The 25,979-nt window shown below is 41.8% G+C and overlaps 1 protein-coding gene across 1 annotated transcript in view; it reads left to right on the top strand.

The window, feature by feature from the left end:
• The first annotated feature begins 1,761 nt into the window (after positions 1-1,761).
• GRTP1 (growth hormone regulated TBC protein 1) overlaps positions 1,762-25,979 on the top strand; it is a 39,387-nt gene continuing 15,169 nt past the window's right edge. Inside the window, exons 1-5 of the mRNA XM_059820146.1 lie at positions 1,762-1,799; positions 3,699-3,850; positions 10,496-10,654; positions 18,760-18,884; positions 22,119-22,215. Coding sequence (XP_059676129.1) covers positions 1,762-1,799; positions 3,699-3,850; positions 10,496-10,654; positions 18,760-18,884; positions 22,119-22,215 — 571 coding nt within the window. The remainder of the gene's footprint in view (positions 1,800-3,698; positions 3,851-10,495; positions 10,655-18,759; positions 18,885-22,118; positions 22,216-25,979) is intronic.

Below are 25,979 nucleotides of genomic sequence, written 5' to 3'. Positions count from 1 at the left end.
TAATCACAGAAACAATCTGCTGTTTGCAGGGAACTATTGACGGATCCATTTTAAAAGGAACATGCACCAAAGAGCCTGACCTTGTCAGGTGAAGTATAACCCTGTTAACAAACAAGCCCATGGCTTCAGGATCTGGGGGAGAAGAGGGTATTCTGCCTAGCTGAGGTTTCCTTCTTCTCTTCCGTGGGACAGCATCACTGCCTCCTATTCACAGCTTTGCCAAGGATTTTCTATGCGACTTTGACCAAGTCACTGGGGCAGAGCTGTTTGCAGAGCGTGCCTCTGCCTACGCTCCACTAAGGCAACGCTGGCAGGATGTCAAAGCAGAGGCTTGGCACAGGCACCGGCTGGCTCTCCCCAGGCTGGTTTGTAATCAGGTTCCAGTCCTGCCAGTACCCGAGCGTGCTCGTGATGCCGCACAGTAATTTGAGTGGGACTGCCCTCCTGCAAGAGAAGCCCTGTGCCTGCTGAAGCACAGGATTTCCCCACCAAAAAAATAGTATTATCTTTTGCTGAACAATCATGAACTTTTACAACCCTGTGCCAGCAGTTAAACCAAGAACAGACCTCTGTATTTTTTCCCTGCCGTTGGAGGTGAACTACTTCCACATTTCTGTGTGGGTGATTGCCTTTGATCCCACAAAGAGGAGGTAGCTTTCTCGAGGGCTGTGCTGGGAGGGAACAACTGTTGATCTCCCTTGTGAAATCCCATCTGTTGTCTTCAGCAACTCTTACTTGCTGGCTGAACGAGATAATGTTTCTCTGGCAGTAGCTTTAATTTTCCAAGCACTTTGCTGGGTGCAAAGTCAGAACTTGATTCAAAAAGGAAAAACAGGGATATAATTTCGCTCTCTCCCTTCTGTTACGCAGTGCATTACAAATTAGGCTGCTGGTAGTCAGGTAGGGCAGAGTCTGCGTGGGTTTTGGGGTTTGTTCGACACCTCCAAAGATGAAGAGCCATGTGTTAAGCTTAGAGGCGGGTGCTGGAAATGGGGAAGCCTTTTTAGGTATTATTTTGGGTATTGTTACCCCATGTTTTCCACAACCTGCCATTTATTATTCAAATAATATTTAAATGATTGTTAGTTTATGGTGGAAACTAAGCAGAAGCTAAAGTTGGTAATATTTCATTGTGACAAAGCATTGACTTTAATGAATTATTCGGGGAAATTAAATGGAAGAGCACAAGGATTGGGGAGAAAAAACCCCAAACTAACCAGCTGAACTTAAATACTAATACAGCCGCCTCTTCTCCTTGGTTATGGGGAAATTCCTTTGGTTTGAAGGGCCGAACCCGAAGCCGCTCTCACCCTATGTTAGTGAGACATTCTGCTCGCACTAAAATACTTGAATTTTTTCCGAGACGTGACGGAAATGTGAAATACACACATCTACAGCAGTATCAGAACAGACCAACATCTGTGTGCCGCCGAGGTGCCCGGGCCCACCCGCGGCCCCCCCCGCCCGGCGACGCGCAGCGGAGCGGGGCCCGCGCAGGTTAGGCGGAGCCGCGGGCGGTGGAGGCCGCCCCGCCGCCGCCCGGCCCCGCGGGCGCGGAGCTGCCCTGCCCGGCGCCCGGCCCCTGGCATGGGAGGCGGGACCCGGCGGCCGCCCCCGCCCCTCGGAGGGCGGCAGGAGAGTTGAACTTGGGAGCCGCTCCGTATGGGGCCGCGGCCGCGGCGCTGCTCGGCCTGAGGAGAGCCCACCCCGCGGCCGAGGCGCCGCGCTCCCCGCTGGGGGGAGGCTGAGCGCGGGCGGCCGATGGAGAGGCGCGAGGACGGGCGGGACTGGCCGTACAGGTAGGGCTGCTGGCGGCGGCGCTTCGCTTCCCCCGCCCCGGGCCCCTGTGGCGGGCGCCGGCTCTGAGGCGGGCGCCTGGCAGCGGCCCCCGGAGGGTCCGGCGTGCCCGCCCCCCTGCCGGGAGCGACCGCGGCTCCCACCTGGGCTCTCCCGGGGCGGGGCGGGGGGGGGTCGTCTTTAAAAGTACCGTTTTTACAAGTTTGCTGTGCATCTGCAGCACTCTGGGGGAGGGAGCGAGCCGGGAGCAGGAGCGGTGACTCGCAGCGCCTTGCAGGGAGTTTGGGTTTTTTTGGTAGTCCCGTACAATAGCCCTTCTCCCTGCTGGTGTCTTGCCGAGAGACGCGAGGGGCTGGGGCAGAGAGGGGCTGTGCCGGAGGGTGAATTTGGAACCCGGGGAGAGCGAAATGTTCCTCCCAGAGCGCTTGGGGTTGTGAGGGGGCGGCCGCAGTAACCGCCGGGGGCGGCAGGAGGCCGGCGGGAAACGGCCGAGGGGGCTCCGGGGGGAGAGGCCTTCGCCCTGGGGGAGAGCCCCGGCACAGACCGGCAAACGATGCGGCTGTTAACCTGATGTAAGGGCACCTAGGAGTAATGATAGCCTTCGCTGCCTGGAGGCAGGTTAGGGAAAGGTAACTTCCTTAAAACCGTACTTCCTGACTCTTTATTTTCCCTTTCTACCTCAGGAATGGAGTTGAGCATGAAATTAATCTGTACTTGCTGCCTGGACAGTCGCAGTCATAAATGTGAGACGTGTGCTCATGGAGGGGTTAGAATTTTTTTTAGTGTTCTCACATTCTGTGTCTTCAGAGAAACCTGTATCTGGGGTTTCGGTGCTTTTTACGCCTGTGTTTTTTGTGTCGAATTTGAGGAGTAGGTGAATACAAAGGTGACTCTTCTAACTGCCGATTAGGTAATACCAATTTGAGGTCTGAATATTAAAACGTTCCTCTTCTGATTCATGCTTTACTACCCGTGATGATCCCATGAGCCAGAGTTTACCCAAGGCTGTGCCGGAGCCGCTCCATGGGCAAACTCCTTCTCCGTGAATGAAATGCGCAGTGTTCTTGGAAGTTAAGCCTCAATATCTGTCTTGCAAAATTTTCTCCATGGACAGACCCCTCTGCCTGTTTAACTTCTACAAAGCCTATGAGTGCTCTGTGCGCCAGTGGTAATCGGCAGGTGTAAAGCATCCTAGAAAGTTGCCATAAATCTAGTTTAGTAAGGTGACTTGATGTATCAAGCTAGAACAGAATCAGACTTGCAGTTCTGAAACTCCATCAGTGCCGTGCTGCCTGAGATAATGTGATGTAACACTGAAAAATTGTTAAAGATAATAAAATAAGAATTTTTGATACTACATATGAAGAAGGTTGACACAAGGATTTGTGGTTTTTTCCAAACTGTATACTTTCATGAAGATAACTTCAGAAATAAGCCCTTCTAAAAATAATCTTTGTAACTTTGTTCTTTTTGTTGTCATTTTTTTGTGCAGAGCTGTGTGGAAAGTGAGTTCAGGCCATATTTGAGCTGTTGTGCTATACCTTCATACTTTTCAACTGTTTGTATTACAGAGAAAAATGCCTCCCAGAATTCTGTGTGGTCATAATTTGGGTCAACTTTGCACACAATGGATCCTTTGCTCTAAAAATTTCTTACTTCTAAAAGTAGTGAAATCTGTAAAACTGGCTGAACAGTGCATGTTTAAATTCATTTACTTAAACAGCTTTGATATGCTAAATGGCGTGTAACAGTTTGTGTAAAGCAAGTTTTTGTTGTGAGGAGGGAGTTTTCAGCTGCTTTTAGAAATAGCCACTGGAAGTTATTTAAAGCATACTTGTATATCTTTTTTCAGCTCTAGGTATGTAGAAACATTTGTACAAGAATTCTTTTTTATTTTGTAGGGTTGATCCATATGGGTTTGAAAGGCCAGATGACTTTGATTATGCATCCTATGAAGCATTCTTTTCCAGATATCTAGTGGTACTCACTAGAAGAGCAATAAAATGGTCCAAGCTCCTAAAGGGGAATAACAGTATACAGAAGAGTCTAAAAGGTGAGCTGTATGTATATTTATAGGTGAAAGTGCATTATGTGGGAACCGATATAAATCGAATTAAATTGGTTTGTATTTTTGAATGTTAAATACTATTTTTGTCTTTAAATGAAAACCAGTAGTATAAACGGTAATAATACATAAGCAAGTATGGTGTTGTTAGGGGGATTGCTGATTTGATTTAAAGCTTGCAAAGGTGTAATCCTTCTTTGGCATATGCTATAATACCTTATTACATCTGTAACCCAGAGATTATGGCCACTGGCACTTCAAGAAGCTGTTTTACAGCTGTTTGTGGTATTGCACTCTGCTCTGTGCTCTTTAAAAAGACATGAGATTATGTAGAAGACACTGTCTTGAACCCCAGGGATCAGGATGTCAGGGCTCTCAGTTGCTGACTCTTTGACAGTTTTTTTGGATTGCTGAGACTTTCTAACTCTCCTTATCCTCCTTTTGTAAAAGAAAACCTCTAGTAACGTTTTATCTTGCAAGAGAGACAGGGAGAAATAAATTGAGAGAGTCAGAAGGTGGCAGGGAATCCTGTGAGACTGAAGGGTGGGGTTTTTTCTTCTCACTCCTTCTCTGGGTTGTTTTTTCATATAAGCATCTAAATTTTCCTCTTTGCTCTTAATGGTGCTATTCAGCTTGCTTTCTCTTGGGAGTCTTTTGGAGTTGGGCACAGTTCTCTATAAGTACGTTAAAGAAAAAGTGACTAAAACAAAGCAAATGTTCATCAGACAGTGACTGTAACAGCAGAATATTCAGAGCTATGCTTCAGGTACAGACTTTGACTGCTAATTCTGGTGGTTTTGTTGTTTCGGGGTGGTTTTTTTTTTTTTCTTGGCACCAAGCATGCGATGATAACTAGTGAGACACGTTAAGTATAACAGTGTATTTAATGTACAGATGTCAGTTTTAAGGCTGAGGAATCCCAGAAAATGTAGGTTTGAGCTATAGCTCCTAGATCATATGCTGCTAACTAGAAAGTAGCTACTTCTATCCTTTTCCTTTTCTTTCAAATGTAAAGAAGCTTTTGTTAAGGGTGTCAAGTTTGACTATAGTGATAACTGTGTGATATTTTGAATTAGTGTGGATTTTGAGATTCTGCAGATCTTGGTCTTCTAGTTGTTGTGGAAAAATAACGTCAAGTTTTAATTAATCTCCTTCTCTTAAAATGCGTGAACTGTGACAGTGGCAGCTTTTAGCAATTTCAATGAGTTTGTTACATTTCTCTTCCATTGTGTAGACTGTTCCAGAATTGTAGACACAGAATGCTACTTGGATAGAAATGGTGTGAATGCCTTTAGTCTTATTTCGGAGCCAAAACTTTGACCAAATCTCTCAACTTGTCCACCAGGCTTTAGTACCAACGGGCATACTGCCCCACTAGCCACGTGATGGCAGTAACCATTAATGTGGTGTTAATAGTCTTTAACAGGCTACTGTTTGGCCGCACCTCGAATACTGTGTTCAGTTTTGGGCCCCTCACTACAGGAAAGACATTGAGGTGCTGGAGCGTGTCCAGAGAAGGGCGACGAAGCTGGTGAGGGGTCTGGAACACAAGTCTTATGAGGAGCGGCTGAGGGAGCTGGGGTTGTTTAGCCTGGAGAAGAGGAGGCTGAGGGGAGACCTCATCGCTCTCTACAACTACCTGAAAGGAGGTTGCAGAGAGATGGGTGTTGGTCTCTTCTCCCAAGTGACTAGTGACAGGACTAGAGGAAATGGCCTCAAGTTGCGCCAGGGGAGGTTCAGGCTAGATATTAGGAAAAAGTTCTTTATTGAGAGAGTAGTGAAACATTGGAATAGGCTGCGCAGGGAGGTGGTAGAGTCACCCTCCCTGGAGGTATTCAAGGAGCGTGTGGATGTGGCATTGTGGGATGTAGCTTGATGGGCATGGAGCTGTGTGGTGTTGGGTGGGTTGGTTTTTGGTGTGTTGTGGTTTGTTGTTGTTGTGTGGTGGTTGGCTTTTTTTTTTCTTTTTTTTTTTTTCTTTTTCCCAGGTTGGACTTGATGATCTTACAGGTCTTTTCCAACCGTAGTGATTCTGTGATTCTGTTTGTGAAAAATGGGATACCGTAAATCCGCTGAGTGGACACAGGCAATGGCTCTTGACTGTAGCAAGCCCTTGCAGGCTGGTGCGTCATCTGTGATGTTACTAACTTTTGCTAAAGATATTTGAATTTGTAGGCTATGTGTTCTCATGTATATATGTGATTCTAAGGAGAGTGACTGGAATAAAGTAAGTTGAAGAAATGTAGTCTGTAAGTTCGAAGTCGTTACAATAAGCCTCCCTCATTATCGTAGACTGATACACCAGAAGAGGAGAGCAACAGGTTAAACTGTGCAATTATTGATTCTTAAATACTTCCCTTCTTATATCAGTATTAAGATTGAAGTCTGTGGCATAAGCACCTAGAATTATGTAAACAGTTGTTTTGGTGTGTGCTTTATCCTGCAAGACAATCCTGCAGTGATTTCCTCACAGGCAGTAAGAGAGCTGAAGGTCTGCCTGGTGATGCACTGAATTTCACTCCTCCAGGACCTGACTTCATTGCTCTCAAGCTTTGCTCAGGAGTTGCCGCTGATTAACTTCCCCTCTGCTGTAAGCTGGCCGTAAGCTAGAACTGAGAATAATATTTGATTTGTCGCTTTCCCCTCCAAAGGCAGTAGCTGTATCTGCAAACCCATATCCTTACTTTGAGTTCTGCTGGGGCCTTTTCAAAATGTGTTGTGCTGTGAGTAGATGTGAGAGAGACATTGTCTGTGTGGTATCTCAGTCGCTCCACACCCATTTGTTTTTACACATAGAGAAGCTCATAATTCCTGCCTGGGTGAACAGGAAGAAGTGATGACTTGTGCTAATTTTCCAGTATGGAAATGTGGTGTCTTCACATGCTGCTATGTTTGCCTCTCATCCAGGGCGGTATGTATGTGTATAATTCTGTTCTACTGTAAAGAAAAATAATTAGACTACATTTTAACAACAGTAATTAAGCAGTGTATCCTGTTGTTCTGGATCACAGCCTTCCGGCAGGGCGGGTCATGGGAATTTTGGCTGACAGTTCCTTTTGCTTGTTCTCCAGTCTCTTTCTTTTTTGTTATTTTGTGGTGGTTTGTTCCAGCTCTACCCTTGTTATCTCCATTGTCTCCTCTGCACATGTGAATTTTTCAGTCAGTGTTTGGTCACTTGCCTCCTCTCTCCGTCACTACTGACAACCTCTTAATTTTTGCTTTTGTCCGTCCGCTGCTATCTTTATGGGACTAAAAGACAGCTTTCTGCTCTGGCTTGTTTACAGGCCAGCACCAAACTGACATAATTGCCCAAGGCAGCTTAATTCTCACTAAAAGTGTGCTACAGAAACTAATTTGGCTGTAAGTGGATTAGTCAAAACTGACCAGTAGCAGAAGTCTTTGAGGCTGATAAAATACAGTGTAAGGTGAAAGTAATGGTACTAAACAGTGGTTGTAACAGAAGTACTTCTAGGGGTTGGAGGGAGGAAGGAGAATCTTAGAAAGTGAGGCTTTGTGTTGGACTGTAACTTGAACATTTACAGCACAGATTTGCTTTGTTTCTTCTGTGATGTATTCATAAAATAAAAAACTTTCAATTCCTTGTTATATGCTTTTTTTTTAGTTCTTTTATAGAATTTTTCCTTTAGGGTCCAAGATAGGTTCCTTAGCATTCAACAATAATTGTTAGTAACTGAAAAAGTGACCGAAAAGTGCAGATGCTTTTCAAAATCACAATCTTCTAATATTTTATGCGAGATAATTTTCGTTTTTTAAATGGCATTTTCCTACATAAGCTTAGTCTGTCTGTGGTGTAGAGTGAAACAGTGTTAATGGGGGGGAAAAGATAAATACAACTTTATCTAGGGGCAAAAACCTCCAGAATTCTCATATTCTACCGTTAAACAAGGACAGACAGGTTTAAAGTGATTTACTTATTTTTAAATCTTGTTACTATAAGTAGTGCCCAATATTGGAAAATGTTATTTTCTGCATATTTTTCTCTTGAATTTACTTTGAGTAATTGTCAGCACTTCTAGACTACTTCCCTATCATGTAGCTGCTTTTTCTGGTAACAAGAAAAACATACTAGTAAGTGTGACTCTAAACCTCTGTAAACTGTCACTGGGTATCAGAGGTAATAGAATTACTGAGGCTACTTTTGTTTGCTTGAAAATAATTGGTGATGCTTCATATTTTGTTAATGGAGAGGCAGTAATTTCACATTAAGATATTTATTACACATGTTTTAAAGCTTAGACTGTTATGTGTGCTGCGGTTGTCCTGGGAGTGATTCTGAGTGCAGATACTCAGGGCTTGATGGTATTCAGCAGTGCTACTTTTGAGATCGAGCCCTTGGTTTGCAGTTGCAGTCAGATGTGTGATTGGAGACACATGCACAATCCAGCTTCATCTATGAAAGCTTCTTAAATGTTACAGTGGGAGGATATTCGGGGGGGGGGGCTACAGAAAACAAAATAAATACATATTTGTATAAAACAATATAATTTTGTGTATATAATGTGACATATATATGTGTATATAAAACATACTTAACTGCAGCTGTCCTTGTTTTCAAAATTACTTTTCTACTTCTGTATGCCAGTTTGCAGATATGGCAAGTATGATAACGGTGTGAGGAAGAAAAGCACTGTGTAAAGGGCTTTTCCATTTCTCAGGGAGTGGGGGAGCTGGGTAGGTAGTCACTTGGGGTGATACAAGCCTCTGACTGTCTATTACCATGAGAACAATGATGCTGAGGAATAATGAGTGTACGCTGTGCTGCAGGGCAGCTTTCCCCTTGTGCCAACGTCAAAGGCTTGTCCATGCTTCTCTTGAATTTGATGTGTATTGTTGGATGTGGACGTTGGCTATGCTTTCAGAATTCACAGTTGTTGCAGAAGAAAATACCATTGGAATTATGTGTTAGAATATGATAATCCAGTAATGTAGCCAGTAAGTTTGCTTCTAGAGACATTCACAGGCTCATCCGAACGTCTCTTCTTGTTGACCTAAATGGGACTGGTTCCTCATACTCATTCCTGCATTTGCTATGTCCATCTATGGGATTTCTTGAGCATTAGAGTTCAAAATCTTGTAAAAAAAAAAAAAAAAAAAAAAAAAAAAAAATGAAGTGGAGATTATTAAACAATCATGGAAACAAGTAAATTATTTCCATTCTGTCTAAAAGAAGGTTGTAATTAAAGTTACTTTACAGCCAGAACAGTAGAGACTGTAACCCATAGTATAAATCCTCATCGAAAAGCTAAACAAAAACTGTACCGTGAAGACCAGGTGTTTATTGCAAATGTTAAGGGTAATAGTGTTTCTTTGAGAGAAAGTACCAGATTTTAGGTGGGTGAAACGCCCATTAGATATGCACAGATCTCTCTGTTGACACTCAGAAAGCAGCTTTGGCTCCTAAAGGATAGGCAGCTGCAATTAGGTAGAATATACTTAGAAGGTGGCTGGCTGAGTTGTTGTAAAACCCTGTTTCACTCTGCTGTTCTTAAGGCCTTTAATTCAGGCAGTGTTCATCTTGAGTTACAGATCTTTGTGATTGGATAAAACCAGATTAGGTAATGGTATTTTATGTGTGTATGGGCAGAATAAAAATCCCCACTTTCATTTGAGTCCTATAGAATTCAGGTACAAGAAGTTGATACTCTAATTGATACAGTGTCATTCATTTAGTAAGAAATGTCTGGTTCCTTTGTCAGTTTCTTCTACCTGGAAAACACAGAAGGATCTCAAAAGTTTAGCTGTCTTTTGGGGTCAGAAGGGGTGATGCTGATTTAGGATTATGTACTAATGAGCAGCATTGGCTCCTTAGTATTTTTCATACCATTTCCAGGAGGAAGCTGCTTTGGCTGTCTTTAGCCTGATGCTTCTTCCTGCAATCTTGCATCCTAGTTATTTACACTAAATCATCTGCTTAAAAAAAAAAAACAAAAAAAAAAAACCCTAGACCACACCCTGATGATGAATATGATGCAGGAGATAAGAGCTACATTAGATTTGAAAAGAACTCCCCAGTTACTCTAGGAAAAACCATCTGCGGCTCACTCACATCTCCAGTTCTTCCAGAGACTCATTTAGACTGTAGCCATATTTTTAATATTTCTCGATTTCTGCTATGATTTCAGTGGTTAGGTGCTAAGCTGAAATCCTAGAGTTATGTTAACATAACCATTTATACTAGAGCATAACCAAGCAAACACAAAGGGCTATCATGTCGGAGGCCATTAGTAATGTAGGGAAAGAAAAAGTCAGTGCTCGTCTGAATGAAAAAGAACAAAGATCAAGGAGAAACTGCTGTTCATATCTCCCCCTGGAAAGGTGGGAAGAAGAGGAAAGGATTCAAAATCCTAATGGGGGAATAGAGAAGGGAGGAAAGCCTGGGTCTGGATATCTGTGTTGGGAGTCTGAGTGGCAAGAACTTACAAGTGAATGTAAAATATACCATGTAGCTGAGAAGGAAATGCTTATCCTAAATGGTAGCATGGGAGAGAAAGCATAATAATCTCTAGTCAAGAGTTTTCGTATGACTTCTCAACTTTCTGTTGCTCATTTCCAAAAAAAAATACAGCTGGATTATTTTAATTTTTTTTAAACACCAAACTTCTTGTTTTGCAGTGAAGAGATATATCAGGAAAGGCATCCCCAATGAACACCGTGCATTGATCTGGATGATTGTGAGTGGGGCCCAAACCAACATGGAACAAAACCCTGGATATTACCACAGACTGCTTGAAGGAGAAAAGAATGACAAGCTGGTTGAAGCAATCAAAACAGGTTATTATCTTGATAACACTGTTTATCCGTGTTTATCCATCCTATGTCCTTAAATGTTAGAGATCAAGTTATGTCATGGAAAACTTAGGTTTCTGTAGTAGTGGTTTAAGTGCTGAATGAACATGTAAATTAGATTAGCCATAAGCTCTTTAACAGCACAGATCTTTCCAGGTTCATCATGTGATCAAAAGTGTTAAGGAAGATTAGAAATTATTTGGGAAGGAAAAGAAAACAAACTAGAAAACTTTGTCATGTCCTAAGTGACTGAAGAGTTATAACTTTGTACCATGAGACCTGCCTTTGAGTCTGTTTCTCCTTCTGTCCCAGTAGGATGCTGGAAGAGCAGCAGGGATGGTTGAAAATATGGTACAGTGTCTGTATGAGGCAGGTGAAGTATGCTAGGATTTCAGCTTGAGGAAAAAGACTGCTGAGAAAAAAACTGCTGATAGAGCTATATGAATTATAATGGGTGGAGAGAGGGTGAATGGAGAGGAATTGTTATTTGTTTCTTGTAACGTAAGAACCAAGGACGCTGAATGAAATCTGCCACGCTGCAGGTTTGGAAGAGCTTGTGGCACTTGTTACTGGAGGGTGATGCTGAGGCCAGAAGTATGAACTGGTTTGAAAAGGAATTTGACAAACTGAGGGGTGGGGAAATCCACCTGATGCATGAAATCCTAAATACTAAATGTAAATCCCTGAAAAGAAGGGAGGTGTAGGAGGAGAAATACCCCTCCTCTCCTGATCCAGTTTCATATGCGCTATCTGTGATCATTGATCAGTGGCCAATATTCATGACAGGGTATTAGGGCAACCGGACCTTAGACTGGCCCTCTCGGTGTTTAAAAGAGGCAGTAGGGGAGGACAAGCAAGCAGAAGTTTGATGTAACTGATGTTTGTCCTGAAACTTTTCAACCTGCTACAGCAGAGCTTTTGTAGAGAAGCTGATGTTGGCTGAATTGCCCAATTAATGAGTCAATAGGTTGAGCTGTGCTCTGGACAAGCACAATGCTGAGGTTGTTTTGCTAGAATGGCAGGTACAGTTCCCATCTTTTTCCTCTTGAAAAAGCCAGGTATTAAAGTTGGGGCTTTATGGATTTTTATTCAAGTTGGATAACCATCTGAACACTTTCTGGTTTACACTGAGTTTCTCCTCCGCCTCTGCCTGCATCAACAGCAGCAGCACCACTGTGGGCTTTTGGGACTACACGCCTTAGTAAGGCATTTTGGAGCATGAACTTTCATGTTCCTACAAATACGAAGACCGGCCAGAAATCTTCAGGCTCATATCCTGCTCAGAACTAGAAACAGTAGAGCTCTAACTATGAATACAGAGGGAGCTACTAAGATGACTTTCCGAAGCCAGCCTTGGTAAGGCCCTGGAGAAGGTTCAAACTGTATTCAGTTGGAGTACAACTGCTGCAAGAGGGAGTTGCAAACAATTTCTTTTCCAGTACTACACAATGACATGAAGGGTCATATCGTGACAGTAGGTGGCTTTTCACACAAGTTATACCATGAAATAAAAGTATTTCTGTAGGGGAGGAAAAATAATGGAAGAAGATAAAGATTTATTTGTGAATTATGGAGGAAATAAGGTTTTGGAAGAGCTATTGCATCAATTGGAAAACTGCAGAAGAGAAAACTAACAAGGAGCAAGTGAGGGAAGGAATTAAGCAAAATGGGTTGGAGGGGTTTGGGGGGCGAGAGGGAAAGAGAGCCTCAGACTCCAGAGTGATAGATTTCCTTTCAGAAAGGAAGGAACAATGTGAACATATGAGGGTTGGAAGGAGCAAAGTACTTAAGGTGAATGGAAACTTTGTGTTTAACAAACTTGGTGCTCCTGTTGACTGTGCAAATTTTATAGTGGGCTTTAGCTGAGGACTGTTTCAGTGTGAATTGTTGTCTGACATTCAGTTTGTTTCTGCCTGTGTTGTTTTCCCATGACTGTAGTTGTTTTTAACAGTAAACTAAAGTAAGGTGTAGAATCTTGCTGCTGTTCACTTATGTCTGCAGTTTCCAAAATCTTCAGGTAATTGTGCTGCATTTAGTCCTGCAGTCTAGCTGTAAAGTTATAGCCCAGGACAATGCTGCAGTTTAAAAACAAGAGAACAGCAACCACGCTTTCTTTTTTTTTCAGGGGGAGGGGCAGGAGGACAAGGCCAACCGAAGATTTTATTTCAAGTTCAATTTAAAACATGTGTAAGAGCCAATGTGTCCTGTTTCTTTTACATGCCCAGAAGCTCCAGCCAATTTTAATGTACGTTTGGAACTTATTTTCAATATGGGAATGTCTTTAATGGGATATAATCAGGTTAAAAAGTGCAGTTAGACTGTGTGGAGAATGGTCTAATCTTTAAAAAAAAAAATTTTAAAAAATTTTAAAAAAAAAAATCTGTTTAGTAATAGCAATAAAAGTTGGCTAAATAAATCTAAACTGTCCTTTCACCATTTTTGCCCTTTAATTTGCTGATTCTTAACTGATGGGCTTTATTGCTGATTTTGTTTTATATGACACTTGCTGTTTGAACATACCTTTTTTTTTTAAGAGAAATATAAGAGAGAGCAGACTTCTTTCTCTAAACATGAAAGTAAGAGCTTAAAGAATGCAGGTCTCTAAATTTTGATGGACATTTTCATGGTTTAGTTTACATACACATTTAGAAGGGCATGCATTCCTACTGAGCTGTGTTGTTCATGCCCTATTATAGTAAAGTTTAGTAGGACAAATGATGTTGGCAGGATAAAATGTAGCTGTCCTCCTGATGCAAAGGTTACCTGCTGGTTACAAAAAGGCTGGGGTGTAGGTTGATGTAGCGTCCTTGCAGTAAACTCCCCTTAGGCCGGGCCATTGAATTTCAGAGTAAGTATGTCTGTGCCTGCAAGTCCTCTCATGTGCACATGCAGCTAATATCCACGTTTCCACTTTGGCGTTTCATGAGGAAAAGTAGGTGCTGTGAAAGCCAGGGTCTGATATTTATCAGTCAGTCCCCTGAGCCTGCGCTGTGCCTCATGACTGCTGGCATAAGAATCTGGCTGTGTGGATCCTAGTTTAATTTATGATGGGCTCAGAAAAGTAATTCAAACAATAGCCATTGCCACTTCACTGCAGACAGGGAATATTTTACTATCAAAGCACTAATAAGCTTCTCTGAATGGGGTCAAGCTATTGGTGAAGGTTGGGAATTTTCACGTGAGTTTAGGGCATTGAACCGTGCAAGAGCAAGGGGAAGAGCAGCATCAGCTTTTCTGGCTTTCTGTAAGAGAAGGCGTATCAGCTCATATCCAAATGGCTTCCTTCTCTGGTCTTCTGTCTACCAGAACAGCTAAAGGAAGAACTAGAGGAGTAAAGTCAGAATGTTTTTCCTAGTTTCCAGTTATCTGTGGTTTAGGATGTTACTGAGTCATACGCCATATGTTTGTAGTTACTAACACTGGATGGAGAAAAAATTCACCAAAAACCTCTGCTTGCTCCTCTTCCGTGTCCTTTGTCTTGCTCGTGATTTTGCAGATTTGTGCTGTCTTGCTCATAAGCATCTCCCTCCAAACTAAGGAGCTCTAATCCACCTTGTTTTATACTATGTATGGTAGCCATTTCATACCTGTGATCTTCCTTGTTTCCATTCTCTTCTGCAATTTCTCCAATTTTGATACCACCTTTTGGAGATGAAGGGGGCTGGAATTTATGCGGGTCCTTCTCAGATGTATACAGTGGCATTATTGCCTTATTGCATTATTGTTCTTTTGTAGGAAATCCTAACCCTGTTTGCTTTCTTGACTGCTGCAAGCTATTAAACTGTTATTTGGTGCTCATGGGGGAGGGTGTCAGGCTCAGTTTATCTAGTTTTAGTTGATAGCAAACTTGACCTTAATTTAAAAAGACAAACCAAAAAACCCCAAACCTCCAAAACAATTTCTAGTTCCAGGTGTTGCAGAATACCCTTTAAATATATTATTTTTACAAGTTGTAACTGATGACCTAACCTCATTACTCTGGAGGTCTGCAGTGGAGTTTTTGAATGCTTGTAGCTGGCTTTGCTTTACTAAGTAAAAAAAAAAATAAAAAAAATAAAAAATTACCTGCCTGGAAGCTATTCAGAGCAGATGCAAGTTAGAGATGTAGCAGTAGCAAAGAAGTGGCCAAAAGTGGAGTAGAGGATGTTAGTTATAAAAATACTTGTGTAATTTAGTGGGCACTGTGTTTGGGAGTGGGAAGCATCTGGATATGAAGGTAAGAACAGAAAGGATGGGATAGCAAGGTTGACTTGTAGGTGCCTGACTTTTGAAGTACCCTAAATAGGGAAAGCACAAGACTGGTACAAAAGCATTTGTTTTCTGGACTGCACATTTGAATCTCTGCTCCAGAAATAGCATCAACAATCCTGATTCCAGGTACCAAAATAGATGTGTTTGAGGCTAATGGGGCTTTCTGCCTATGTTTGTGTTACTGAATGAGAGGTAGAAATACTGCAGGAAAAGGCCAATGGTCTTCTCATGGTTACTGCACAGAGATAAATCAACAGAAGAGGAAAGCTGTTGTTTTTGTTTCACAGCAGCATAACACTGCCACCTCACAGCACTGAAAGATCATCTAAAAAAAAAAACCACTATTGGGATTTAATTCAAATTTACTGCAAAGGAGTAGGTAGTCTTTTCTTTGTGGCCTTTTTCCTGGTCCCATGCTCCTATACCTAGTTTGGTTATAACCAGCAGATCTGCACAGAACCACAAGATGATCATTGTTTTGGGGTTTATCTAGCAGTGTAAACTTCTAATGTTCATTTCCCTGCTTGAAAACAATTCTGGTGCTTTTTTCCTCAAACTGGACTAGTTTGAGGCTGCGTTCCTTTGGATGCTAATGTCTAGCAAGAATGAAGTAGGTTAATTGATAGCAGGTCAGAGGGTGGGCTGCGTGGAGGGGAAGAAGCGTGTTCAAATGTCTCCTCTGGGACAGGTGTAGTAAAGTGGGGGTAGGTGCTCAAGTCAAATGAACAGCTCTTACCTGCTCCTGCCATTTGCCTCAAGTCATCTCTGGCAGTCGTCTTGTAAGATGGTAAAACATACCAGTTTGTGTGCACTTGGGAAGTGGATTGACTTCCCGCACCTTACAGTCAGAGGAGCCTCAGAGCTGGAGGAAGAGGGAGAACATGCAAATGGAAGAGAAAGGGAAGGGTGGAGAGGAAGCTGGACACCCTGCTCTTGGTGTGCTCAAGATAATAACCTGGCATAAGGCATCCTGTGAGTTCATGCCCCACGCCTTTTATTAAGGGTAAAGACTTCAAGCTCTTATATCTTGGGTTTTGTTCTGTGTGCCTCCCCCCGCTCCCCCAGCTAAAATACTGTTACTGAATATAAAGAAAAGTTTAAAATCCTTCATAAGATTAGGGAAGAGTTCCCCCAATCCTTGTGGGAAAAACATGCTCTGCAAAAGCAAATTGGAGCTGATTCTCTCAACTGCAAGCCTTACTCAGGCTGTGAAATTAAAGATGGGTTCAGTTTGAGTAGTCTCTGCTCTGTATGTGATGGACTTTTCCTACTCTCCCTTCACCTTTATTCTAAATAGCTGATGGGAAGAGCCATGACTGAAATGTCAGCATTGATGATCTGGATGAGGGTATAGAGTGCTCCCTCAGCAAGTTTGCAGACGACACCAAGTTGGGAGGGAGTGTTGATCTGCTTGAGGGTAGGAAGGCTCTGCAGAGGGATCTGGACAGGCTGGATCGATGGGCTGAGGCCAACCAGATGAAGTTCAATAAGGCCAAGTGCCGGGTTCTACACTTCGGCCACAACAACCCCAGGCAACGCTACAGGCTTGGGGATGAGTGGCTGGAAAGCTCCCCCGCAGAAAAGGACCTGGGGGTGTTGATCGACAGCCGGCTGAATATGAGCCAGCAGTGTGCCCAGGTGGCCAAGAAGGCCAACGGCATCCTGGCTTGTATCAGAAATGGTGTGGCCAGCAGGAGCAGGGAGGTGATCATGCCTCTGTACTCGGCTCTGGTGAGGCCGCACCTCGAATACTGTGTTCAGTTTTGGGCCCCTCACTACAAGAAAGACATCGAGGTGCTGGAGCGTGTCCAGAGAAGGGCGACGAAGCTGGTGAGGGGTCTGGAACACAAGTCTTATGAGGAGCGGCTGAGGGAGCTGGGGTTGTTTAGCCTGGAGAAGAGGAGGCTGAGGGGAGACCTCATCGCTCTCTACAACTATCTGAAAGGGGGTTGCAGAGAGGTGGGTGCTGGTCTCTTCTCCCAAGTGACTAGTGACAGGACTAGAGGAAATGGCCTCAAGTTGCGCCAGGGGAGGTTCAGGCTAGATATTAGGAAAAAGTTCTTTATTGAGAGAGTAGTGAAACATTGGAATAGGCTGCGCAGGGAGGTGGTAGAGTCACCCTCCCTGGAGGTATTCAAGGAGCGTGTGGATGTGGCATTGTGGGATGTAGCTTGATGGGCATGGAGCTGTGTGGTGTTGGGTGGGTTGGTTTTTGGTGTGTTGTGGTTTGTTGTTGTTGTGTGGCGTGGTTTGTTTTGGTTTTTTTTTTTTTGGTTGGACTTGATGATCTTACAGGTCTTTTCCAACCTTAGTGATTCTGTGATTCTGTGATTAATCTTTTCTCTAGCATCCAGCAAATACTTTAATATATAACAAATTCTGATCATACAAGTACTCTGCTGCTCTTCCTACCGAGAAGAAACAAACCAAATGTATTTATCCTATAACTGTCTGGCTGGTGCTCAAGTCTTTTAAAAATTGTCTTTTTCCTTGTGTTTTTCTTCTCAGTCACATGAGAGGTGAAGTGAAGTATTTTCCTGCCCTCCCATTTCTGTAAATGATTTGTTCACTTTTAAAAGGAAAAAATAGTGATTAGTATGATAACATTTTAATGCTTGTGATTTCCATGACACTAATCGTGATATTGAGGGGCTTTTTTCTTTTGGTTGCTTACAGCTCAACTTTGTGTCAAAGCTGTAACAGACTTCTTCCTTTATGCAGGAAAAACTGATAAGAAGTGATAACTCTTAGGACATAAATATCTGTACAGTAGTGCTGTTACTGAATTTTTTTTAAACGTTAACCCAATTTTTTGTTGTTGACAAATATAACCAAAACAACTGTTCATTTTTTGTTAACAAGTCTTGGGTTTTGAAATATCTTCAAAGTGACTTTTGAATAGGATTTTTCTCCCCAACTTAAACTTCTAAAAATCAAATGCACAAGTCTGGACTAGTGACCTGGGGTTCCCTCTTTATAGAGTGAAGCAGGCCAAAAATTAACTCTGCCTGTTTCTTTCCAACAACTAAAGGGAGTTTTGGGTGACTAGCTCAAACTTGCATGTCTAATTTTTAGATCTTTGTAAGGAGAGATGAGTCCTACTATTCAAGTTTGGTCTGGAAGAAATGAATGTTTTGAAATGTCAGTAATTGCATAGTCCTTACTTGGTTTAGGATTGAGCTTGAAGCATGTGGGATGTGCTCTGCCACTTGGATATCAAAAATCACTCTCCTTCTTGGTGATCTTGCACCAATAAAGAAACAACTTTTCTCATGGTCACATCATGGAGAAACTTAAGCTTTAAAAATACCGTGATTTTAAGTGGAAGTCACCAGCTGCAGGAACAGGACTTTTTTTTTTTTTAGCTGTTTGGGACTGTTTGGTAGAAGTTCACTGAGTAAGCCAATTGAAAGTTCATCTGATTTTTTTTTTTTTTTTGGTGAGAATATGCTTTCTTAGAGACACAGCTCATTTCGTGCCACTTGGTTAGATAAATTTGGTATGTGTTGTTTCTGTCAGTCTAGTTTGCTTTCATTGAAGCCTTTGCAGTCAGACATTGAGAGAGTCCAATCTGCAGAAGAATTTCTTTAGTCCTGCTTGAAATTTATTTTGGTACCCTAATAGGATTAATCTTTCTAGGAATGGATTATCCTTGAATGCAGATGGCCTTTTTAGCCAAAATGGAGGTAAAGCTGTTTCTTAAAATTCATCCACCAAAACTACAGTTTTAGTGAGCCATAGTGAAGTTTCAGTTGTACTTCAGAAAAGCTGTAAAAGTTTGTTTGGAAAGTGAAGGAGGGAATGGCTCTTAATTTTGGTCTTTTTTCCCTTTTGTCTAGACATGAACAGAACATTTCCAGATAATGTAAAATTCCGCAAAACTGCTGATCCCTGTTTGCAGCACACACTCTACAACGTATTGGTAGCATATGGGCACCATAATAAAGCAGTAGGATATTGTCAGGTATGTAATCACTGTTTTTTAAACAATGCTGAATTTCACCAATGGCAATTGTTCTTCTCCATTTGAATGCGTGTTTTTAGAAGCAGATGCACAAACTCTTTTTTTAAAATTGTCCTGGGGAGGGAAGAAATGAATCGCTTCAGGCAAGTTCAGATGTCCTTGTGAGTTTCTCTGTGGCCTTTTTTGTAGCTTACTTGATCATGTTTGATTCTGTTCATTAGCTGCAAAGTAAGTGTTTTATCACACATGGTTGTATCAAGATTAGTTGCTTTGGAGAGGAAGAGAAAGTAAGCTTGCCTTTCCCTCTTCTTCCCTCCTACCATCTTTCCCAAAATAGTCCTCAGTACGTACGAGGCATCATGAGATCTCAATTTTCTTTGTTTTCACTGTCACATTTATCAAAATACAGTGTTGATGTGACATCACATAGTTGGTGGGGTGGTAGCATTTATTTGGTTCCATCTCCCAGTATAGACAAGCAAATAGGAAGAAAATTTGTTTGAAATTCAACCTGATACTGCTTAGACGGCAGCTCAGAAAAGCTCCTGTCTCACTGCCAAGTACTGTGAAGTTTCTTGTGGGACACAAAGAAGATAAAAGTTGATTCATGATAGTCAGGAACAAAAAGGCCATCATTAAGGATCCTAAAGAAGCAGGAACTATCATGAACTATCATGTTTTCAGTTCACTTCAGTCCTCGCTTCTCTCCTCCCTTTCCTCACCAAGGATATGTGTGCTAACCTATACTTCATGTTAGTTGAAAAAGTTAGTACAGTAAATACAACTGTTCCAAAGTTAAAAGAATATGAATTATATTTATTGAAATCTGGAGAGGAGAAGACTTAGAGGGACTTAAACCTAGACTGAAGTCACTAAAACAAATTCTTTTTGTGCATACCAACCAGTTTTGGTACAGAAATTTGTTTGAAAAATGTGAGTAAAAGATGAATGATTTCTATTATTTTCAGTATTATGTCTTTATTAAAATAAATGTTTAATATTTTGGGATAGCAGAAGGGGTGGAATTGTGAATACGCTCTTTTGCAAGTGTCAGGCTCCTATATAGAGGTAGTTATACCTACAAACGTGTACAACTTCTAAACCAGTCTAGCTTCTACCCAAAATATATGTCTCATTGTTACTAAAAAGTTTTGGTACGTTAACTGTTTAATCAATGGGCTAATCTTTTCATTTTAACTTGGCATTATGAACACTGGAGATAAAAGAAGATTACTTAAAAAGCCTTATGTGATTCCTTATCACCTTTGGTCTCCTCACAGAATGAATGTTACCTATTCTGTTTAAATAATTAGAACATAAAACCAAATCTGCTTTCCAAGGCATGTCATAAATCAAGCAAAGTTTCAGGAAATCACCTTTCTGCTAGGGAAACAGTAGACTTCATCAAGATAGTTATAGAGATACCTACTGCCCAGAGAGGTGGTAGTGATACCTAGGTGAGACCTTGTAAACACTAGAAAATTCAGAGTGAAAAATTGAATTTTTAAAGTGTTTTGCAGAGCTTTTACTGACTGAAGACTCTTCAGGGGATGTTTCCATAATGCTGGTGCATTTGTGGTACTTACTGGCATTTAAGTCTCCCATCTGGGAGTGTGTTAGGTTTTGCATTGTCATGCTGTGACAGTGGTACAGCATTGTGTGCCCTGGTATGGCCAGGGAAATTCAGTGTCTGGTGAGCATATGCTCCAAAGTAGCTTTTTGTGCAAGCTGTGTTAAATGCCAAACAGTCTCTTGTCACTGCAGATGCAATTACTAAGCTAACTGTCAACATGGAAGCAAATAGTTGCCTTCCTAACTAGAAGGCCAAGCACCATGTAAGGCCATGCAAGATCTATCCAAGCCATTTGTGTAACAACTGCTGTAGTGACTCAAAGCTTGAAAATGAAACATTGGAGAAGATGCAATGTCCTAGTATTTCCATGTTCTGGGAGTGTTGCAAGGTCTTATGAGGTGGGACAGGTGAGTCAAATCTGTTGAATGCAAGAAATTAGATCTCAGTTCAGAGAGGAAGTCATAGCTTCCAGAGGCTGCAAGGGGAGTTCTTTTTGGTAGCTGTCCTCTGGCTCACAGCCATAATTGGTAGCACTGCAGGATATCCAGAGACAGTGGTGCTGCCTGTGGTGATAGACGTGCTGGAAAAATCCAGCTCGGAGGGAAAAAGAACAGGAAGAAGGCCAAAGAAAGAGATGAAACCAAAGAAGGCAATGTAACCAACACCAGCCTTCATAGCCTGTAAATATTTAAAGACGATTTTCTGTTAGCTTAGGAAGACTTTAGGGGGGCTTGCACCTCAGAGGCAGCTTTTGTATATTATCATACTGATGTGCTGCCTATGTTATTACAGTTGTCAGCTTGTTTACGGTGGAAAAGACATAATTAAAAAATGCTTAAGAAAGTGGACTACTGTGCATGTAAATCAGTAATATTGCCATAACTTAGCAGTGTTATGGTGGATACAAGAAAAAAGTGCCTGAGACAGAGGCAATGTGTTTACAGGGAATACCAGTTCATGACCTGTGTGTTCTGTATGCCACTTCTCCAGTCAAAGAGTGTCAGTAACAATTACGAAAACTGTACAGTTGGAATTTGGCCAGTCATGACCTGACTACTTTTCACAAATTTTCTGGTAGCTCTTCCAATCCCCTCACCTCTCGGTGTGTACCTTCTGTTTGCACATTGAAAGGTAGGAGCTATAGTGGCCAGTCATTGACTAGCATGTGGAGTACTGGAGGTGTTACAGAAGCAAGTGATTTGTATACAGTTAAGCAGCAACAGCTTGTAAAAGCTGCTGGAGCTGTAACTTTTTACTGAAGAGTGTTTGGGTCAGGCATTCTCCTGCAGCCACACTGTCCACCCTGCAGGTGTGTTGTGTTTGTACTGCACATCTAATACAGCTGTGTTTTGGTTCTGGTCAAAGCAGTCTTCAGTTATACTGGGACAGAGCTTTGGGATAAAAAAAAAAAAAGGAAAACCGAAGGTAAATTATAGACTACTAAGCTTTTTCTTTTAATTTTCCTCTCCTTGATCTTTGATAATAATTCTTGTTAGCTGTTGTCATGCAGGTTTAACAGCTTACTCAACCGGTGGCCTTTATTACTAGATTTTACTTAATATGCCCCCTTTGTAGAACTGTAGTAATTTAGCCCATAACCAAAAGAAATAAACTCGAAACTCCTAAGTGTATGCATCTTAAAACCCTTCTTTCTATTTCAGGGCATGAACTTCATAGCTGGATACCTGATTCTCATTACAAAGAATGAAGAGGAGTGCTTTTGGTTGCTAGATGCTCTTATTGGAAGAATATTGCCTGGTATGCTAAAAACATGTATAGTTGTATTCATATATTGGAGCTTGGCTTTTATTTTGTCTTCGCATTCTTCTCCATTTTTAGAGGTTTTAGATGTTAAAATGGACTTGCATGGACTGAAGATTTTCTAGGGTCCTGGAAACACAGGACAAAGACAGAGCACATAGGCAAAACTTGTGTGTGTTAGTCTTGATGCAGTGGTTTATGTGTATGTTAATTTGCAGTCTTACTTCTCCCTACTTACACCTGTTAGGTAGACATCTTCCTATATCAATATGATGCTGGGGAACAGGACTTGGCTAAGGTGTCTGGGATTTGGCAGTTCTGGTTGCAGGAATATGGTATGAGATACAGATGAAGCAGTGATCGCAGAGCAGAGCGAAGATGGGAGATGTGCACAGTTTGAGCACTGAATTTAAAGTAGGAATTCCCAGCGCCTTGGCAAGAGGCAGCATGAGCTTTCTTCAGAGGTATTTGGCAAGATGGTGATAGTTTCTGCTAGACACGGTAGTTTCTGCTGTCCCCCCGCTTCTGAGCAGGGATACTTTGAGCATTGTACGCATCGTGATTTTTGTCCGTGTCTGTATGGAAAGTTCTTGTCAAAGCTCTGTTATGGTCAATGGTGATCTAGCCAGGCTGGTCAAAAGAGTCTAGAGGGAAATTCAGCACACCCTAAGCTATAGACAGTATCTACATCTGGTCAGTTCAGTAGTTCTCTTAGGTTCCCTTGCCTGGATCTCTCGGTTTGCAGGAGGTGTTTACACAATGAATTTTGTCCCATGTATAAGCCGAATCTCACCGCATGTGTGCAGTAGTTTAAAACCAGAAGCAGACACCAGGCACAGCTATGTTTTATACTCATATGAAATACATTTTGACATGTTCTTTTTTGGGATTTAATTATAGAGGAAGAATTGTTTCATTGTGAATTCCTATTAGCATTGCACAGGACTGATGACAGCTACACCCTTAATGTAAAGCCATACTCAAAATGGAAAACTAGTTTTTCTATAAGGAGGCTTTGAAATTCCCTATTGGCCCAGTTTTGCTTTTGAACAGATCTTTATCCCAAATGGTTGGAGGCTGAATTCAATATTACAGTGTCAACTAAGTGCTGGTCAAGGACATCAAAATTGACACTTTCATTTCTGTTTCATATTTTTTGTTTGTTTAATCTTAAACAGGAACAGAAAAGGATATGATTTTTTGGTTCCTCATTGAACAGACAGGAAAGACTTTGAGAAAGAAGGAAAAAGGCTGAGGGAGTCTTTTAGTGCTTTTGAACAACAGTAAGAAGTTATCTTTTCATGCTGAATACACCGTGTAGGAACTCAGGCTTTCCTTGCATATAAGCAGAGTGGTTGGACTTCATTTGCAGATTGAAAGAGTAGAGACAGGCAGGGAGTGCTATGACTTGTTGAATCAATCTGCAAATATTTGAGGGTTTGCAGCCTTGAAGTTTACTTTCAAGCTATAAAAATAGTCTCAAGAAATCAACTGTGTTTGTTGCTTTTGTTTAGCCTTGAGAGCCATAAGCTGTGCAAACAGGTAGGAGACTTGAGGGCTGCTGTCTATCACATGACCTGCCCACCAGCTGACACGGGTGGATGTCTTTCCATTGACGTCACTGTGTGACGGATAAGGCCCTCAGTAAAAGGCAAGTCTCATCGCAAAGTGATGTTTAGCAACTTTTGTTGTTAATCTTTTTGATACTCTTACATGTTTTTATTTGGGGCAAGAGAGTAGATTTAGAATTTTTTATTCATTGTTTTTGCTAAAGAACTTACTTTAGTTTGTCATAAAACCTTTAGTTCTTCTTGTATATCCTTCTTCTACACTTTGCTGAGACCTCAATGACAAAAGTTGCTCTTATTTTTTCTTCTTAGTTGTTGAATTTATCTTACACCAGCAGCATTGGTGATGAGAAGAAACTCATAACGTGAAAGGCAATTACTATGTATAAAGGAGACCTACGTTTGCTTAAGTTATATTTATAGATGTATTTTTACTACCGTGTAATGAGAGTCTTGCTACAGACTTTGGCCTGGGTTCAGCACATCTAATACAGCCATCCATCTGAGGTGCTGAAGTTAAACATGCATGCTTACCTTTCTTTGATAACCAATGAGGAAGGGGATATCTGATCGGAATTGCTGATCTGAGTGTGCCCCTTTCCCCTCCACAGTTAGTTTTAAGAGAGCTTGAGGTGTCCCTTCCAGCTTGGATGCCCCAACAAGAGCCCGAGTTAGGTAGTATGAATCTTTTATGTAGTAAAAATATTTATATTGAGTAAGACAAGGCTTTGTTGTCAGAAAACTTGTTGCTGATGCTATTTTTTTTCCTTTTATTCCCACTACCCTCCTATATCATGCTTGAATTGTACATTTATAAAAGTAAAAGCATGACAGATAAAATAATTGGCATCGTTTCAGTGAAATATTGTGTGTATGTGAGAGAGAGAATCAGACAGGCAGACTGTATCCATAAAGAAACTTACTTGGGTATGTAAGTGCTGCCCTTCTGTTAACAGTGCAAGGTACAGCATATTTCAGTTTAAAGCCCTATAATTATTTGTTGGGGAAGCAGAGAAACCTTGTATGTTCTCCAGATCTTCAGAGGGAAAAGTAGCAATCATGTTTTGTTGCATGCCAACAGTTTGATTGGCCAACATTTTTCCTTTAGTATTGTTGCTGATGCTCTTTTCTTGATTTGTTTGCATTATAATCTACATGTTTTCCTCTTTCATTGTAACAGATACGTCTCCAGGTCATGTCCTCATTTTCGAGTGTCTCCTGTTGCTGCCAGTTAAACTGGTGGTGATTTAGGACAATTTAGAAATCCCTTCTCTGCCCTCTGCAATGTCCCTGTGAATGCTTCTTTTCCCCCTGCCCACACACATTTAATTACATTAAACAGCTGCTCCAGTACCTTGATGCTGACAGCATTTTTTTTAGTCAGCAGATGAACCAAGCCAGCCACAGATCAATGTCATTGATTGAAAAATGTAGAATGTGACAGATGGGAGCATTAGTGGCAGCTTTCTCGGAAGTGACAGAGAAGGGCTCCCTAAGCTACCGCTCACCTCTCCACTTCTACTATTTTTTAGGTCCGGGTGGAGGTATGTACCATAGGATATGATGAAGGTGTGACTGCTCCACCCACTGACAGGAGCGGGGCAGCTTGGGAATGGGACCCCATCAGCAGAAGTTTTCTGGCTGAATTGTTCTGTTACACCCAAATGGAGTTAGCACAGCTGGAAGACAGAGCCAGCAAAAATTACTATTTGGTCTGTTGGTATGTGGAGTTGTGTGCATGCTATTCATCTGGCTGAATGTAGCACTGCTGGGTACAGCTGGGTGAGGCCAGAAAGATCCTGCTTCTGCTGAAGGCAAGCCCATGGTCTACTGCCTGTTTTGTCTGTCAGCTGCTCAACCAGGGATTTGGAGGTATTAGGAGCATATCTCGCTTAAACACAGCAAGGGGACAGAGAATTATTTTTTTAACTGAAGTTTTGGGTGTTACCAAGATCTTTTATTCCCAGGTTCATTCAAAACAGGTGGTTGGAGCAGACAGTATTGCCCTCAAGAAGCAATATGGATTCAATTCGAGCTCAGAGTGAATGGGTCTGCAATTTCTGATCAGCGTAGCTCTAGTGTTTCTGTTCTGTTCATAGCTCTGGTTCTTGTTGTGAATTTTTTCTTGCTCTGTTGAGGAAATGTTGGGGAGGTTGCTTTAGAAAGCATCAGGTAGGTGGGAAATTTTAACTG

This window comes from Gavia stellata, chromosome 1 (assembly GCF_030936135.1).
Source record: "Gavia stellata isolate bGavSte3 chromosome 1, bGavSte3.hap2, whole genome shotgun sequence".
NCBI classification, from domain to species: domain Eukaryota; kingdom Metazoa; phylum Chordata; class Aves; order Gaviiformes; family Gaviidae; genus Gavia; species Gavia stellata.
Note: the sequence above shows the minus strand (reverse complement) of the source record. Positions and strands in the feature narration are given on the sequence as shown.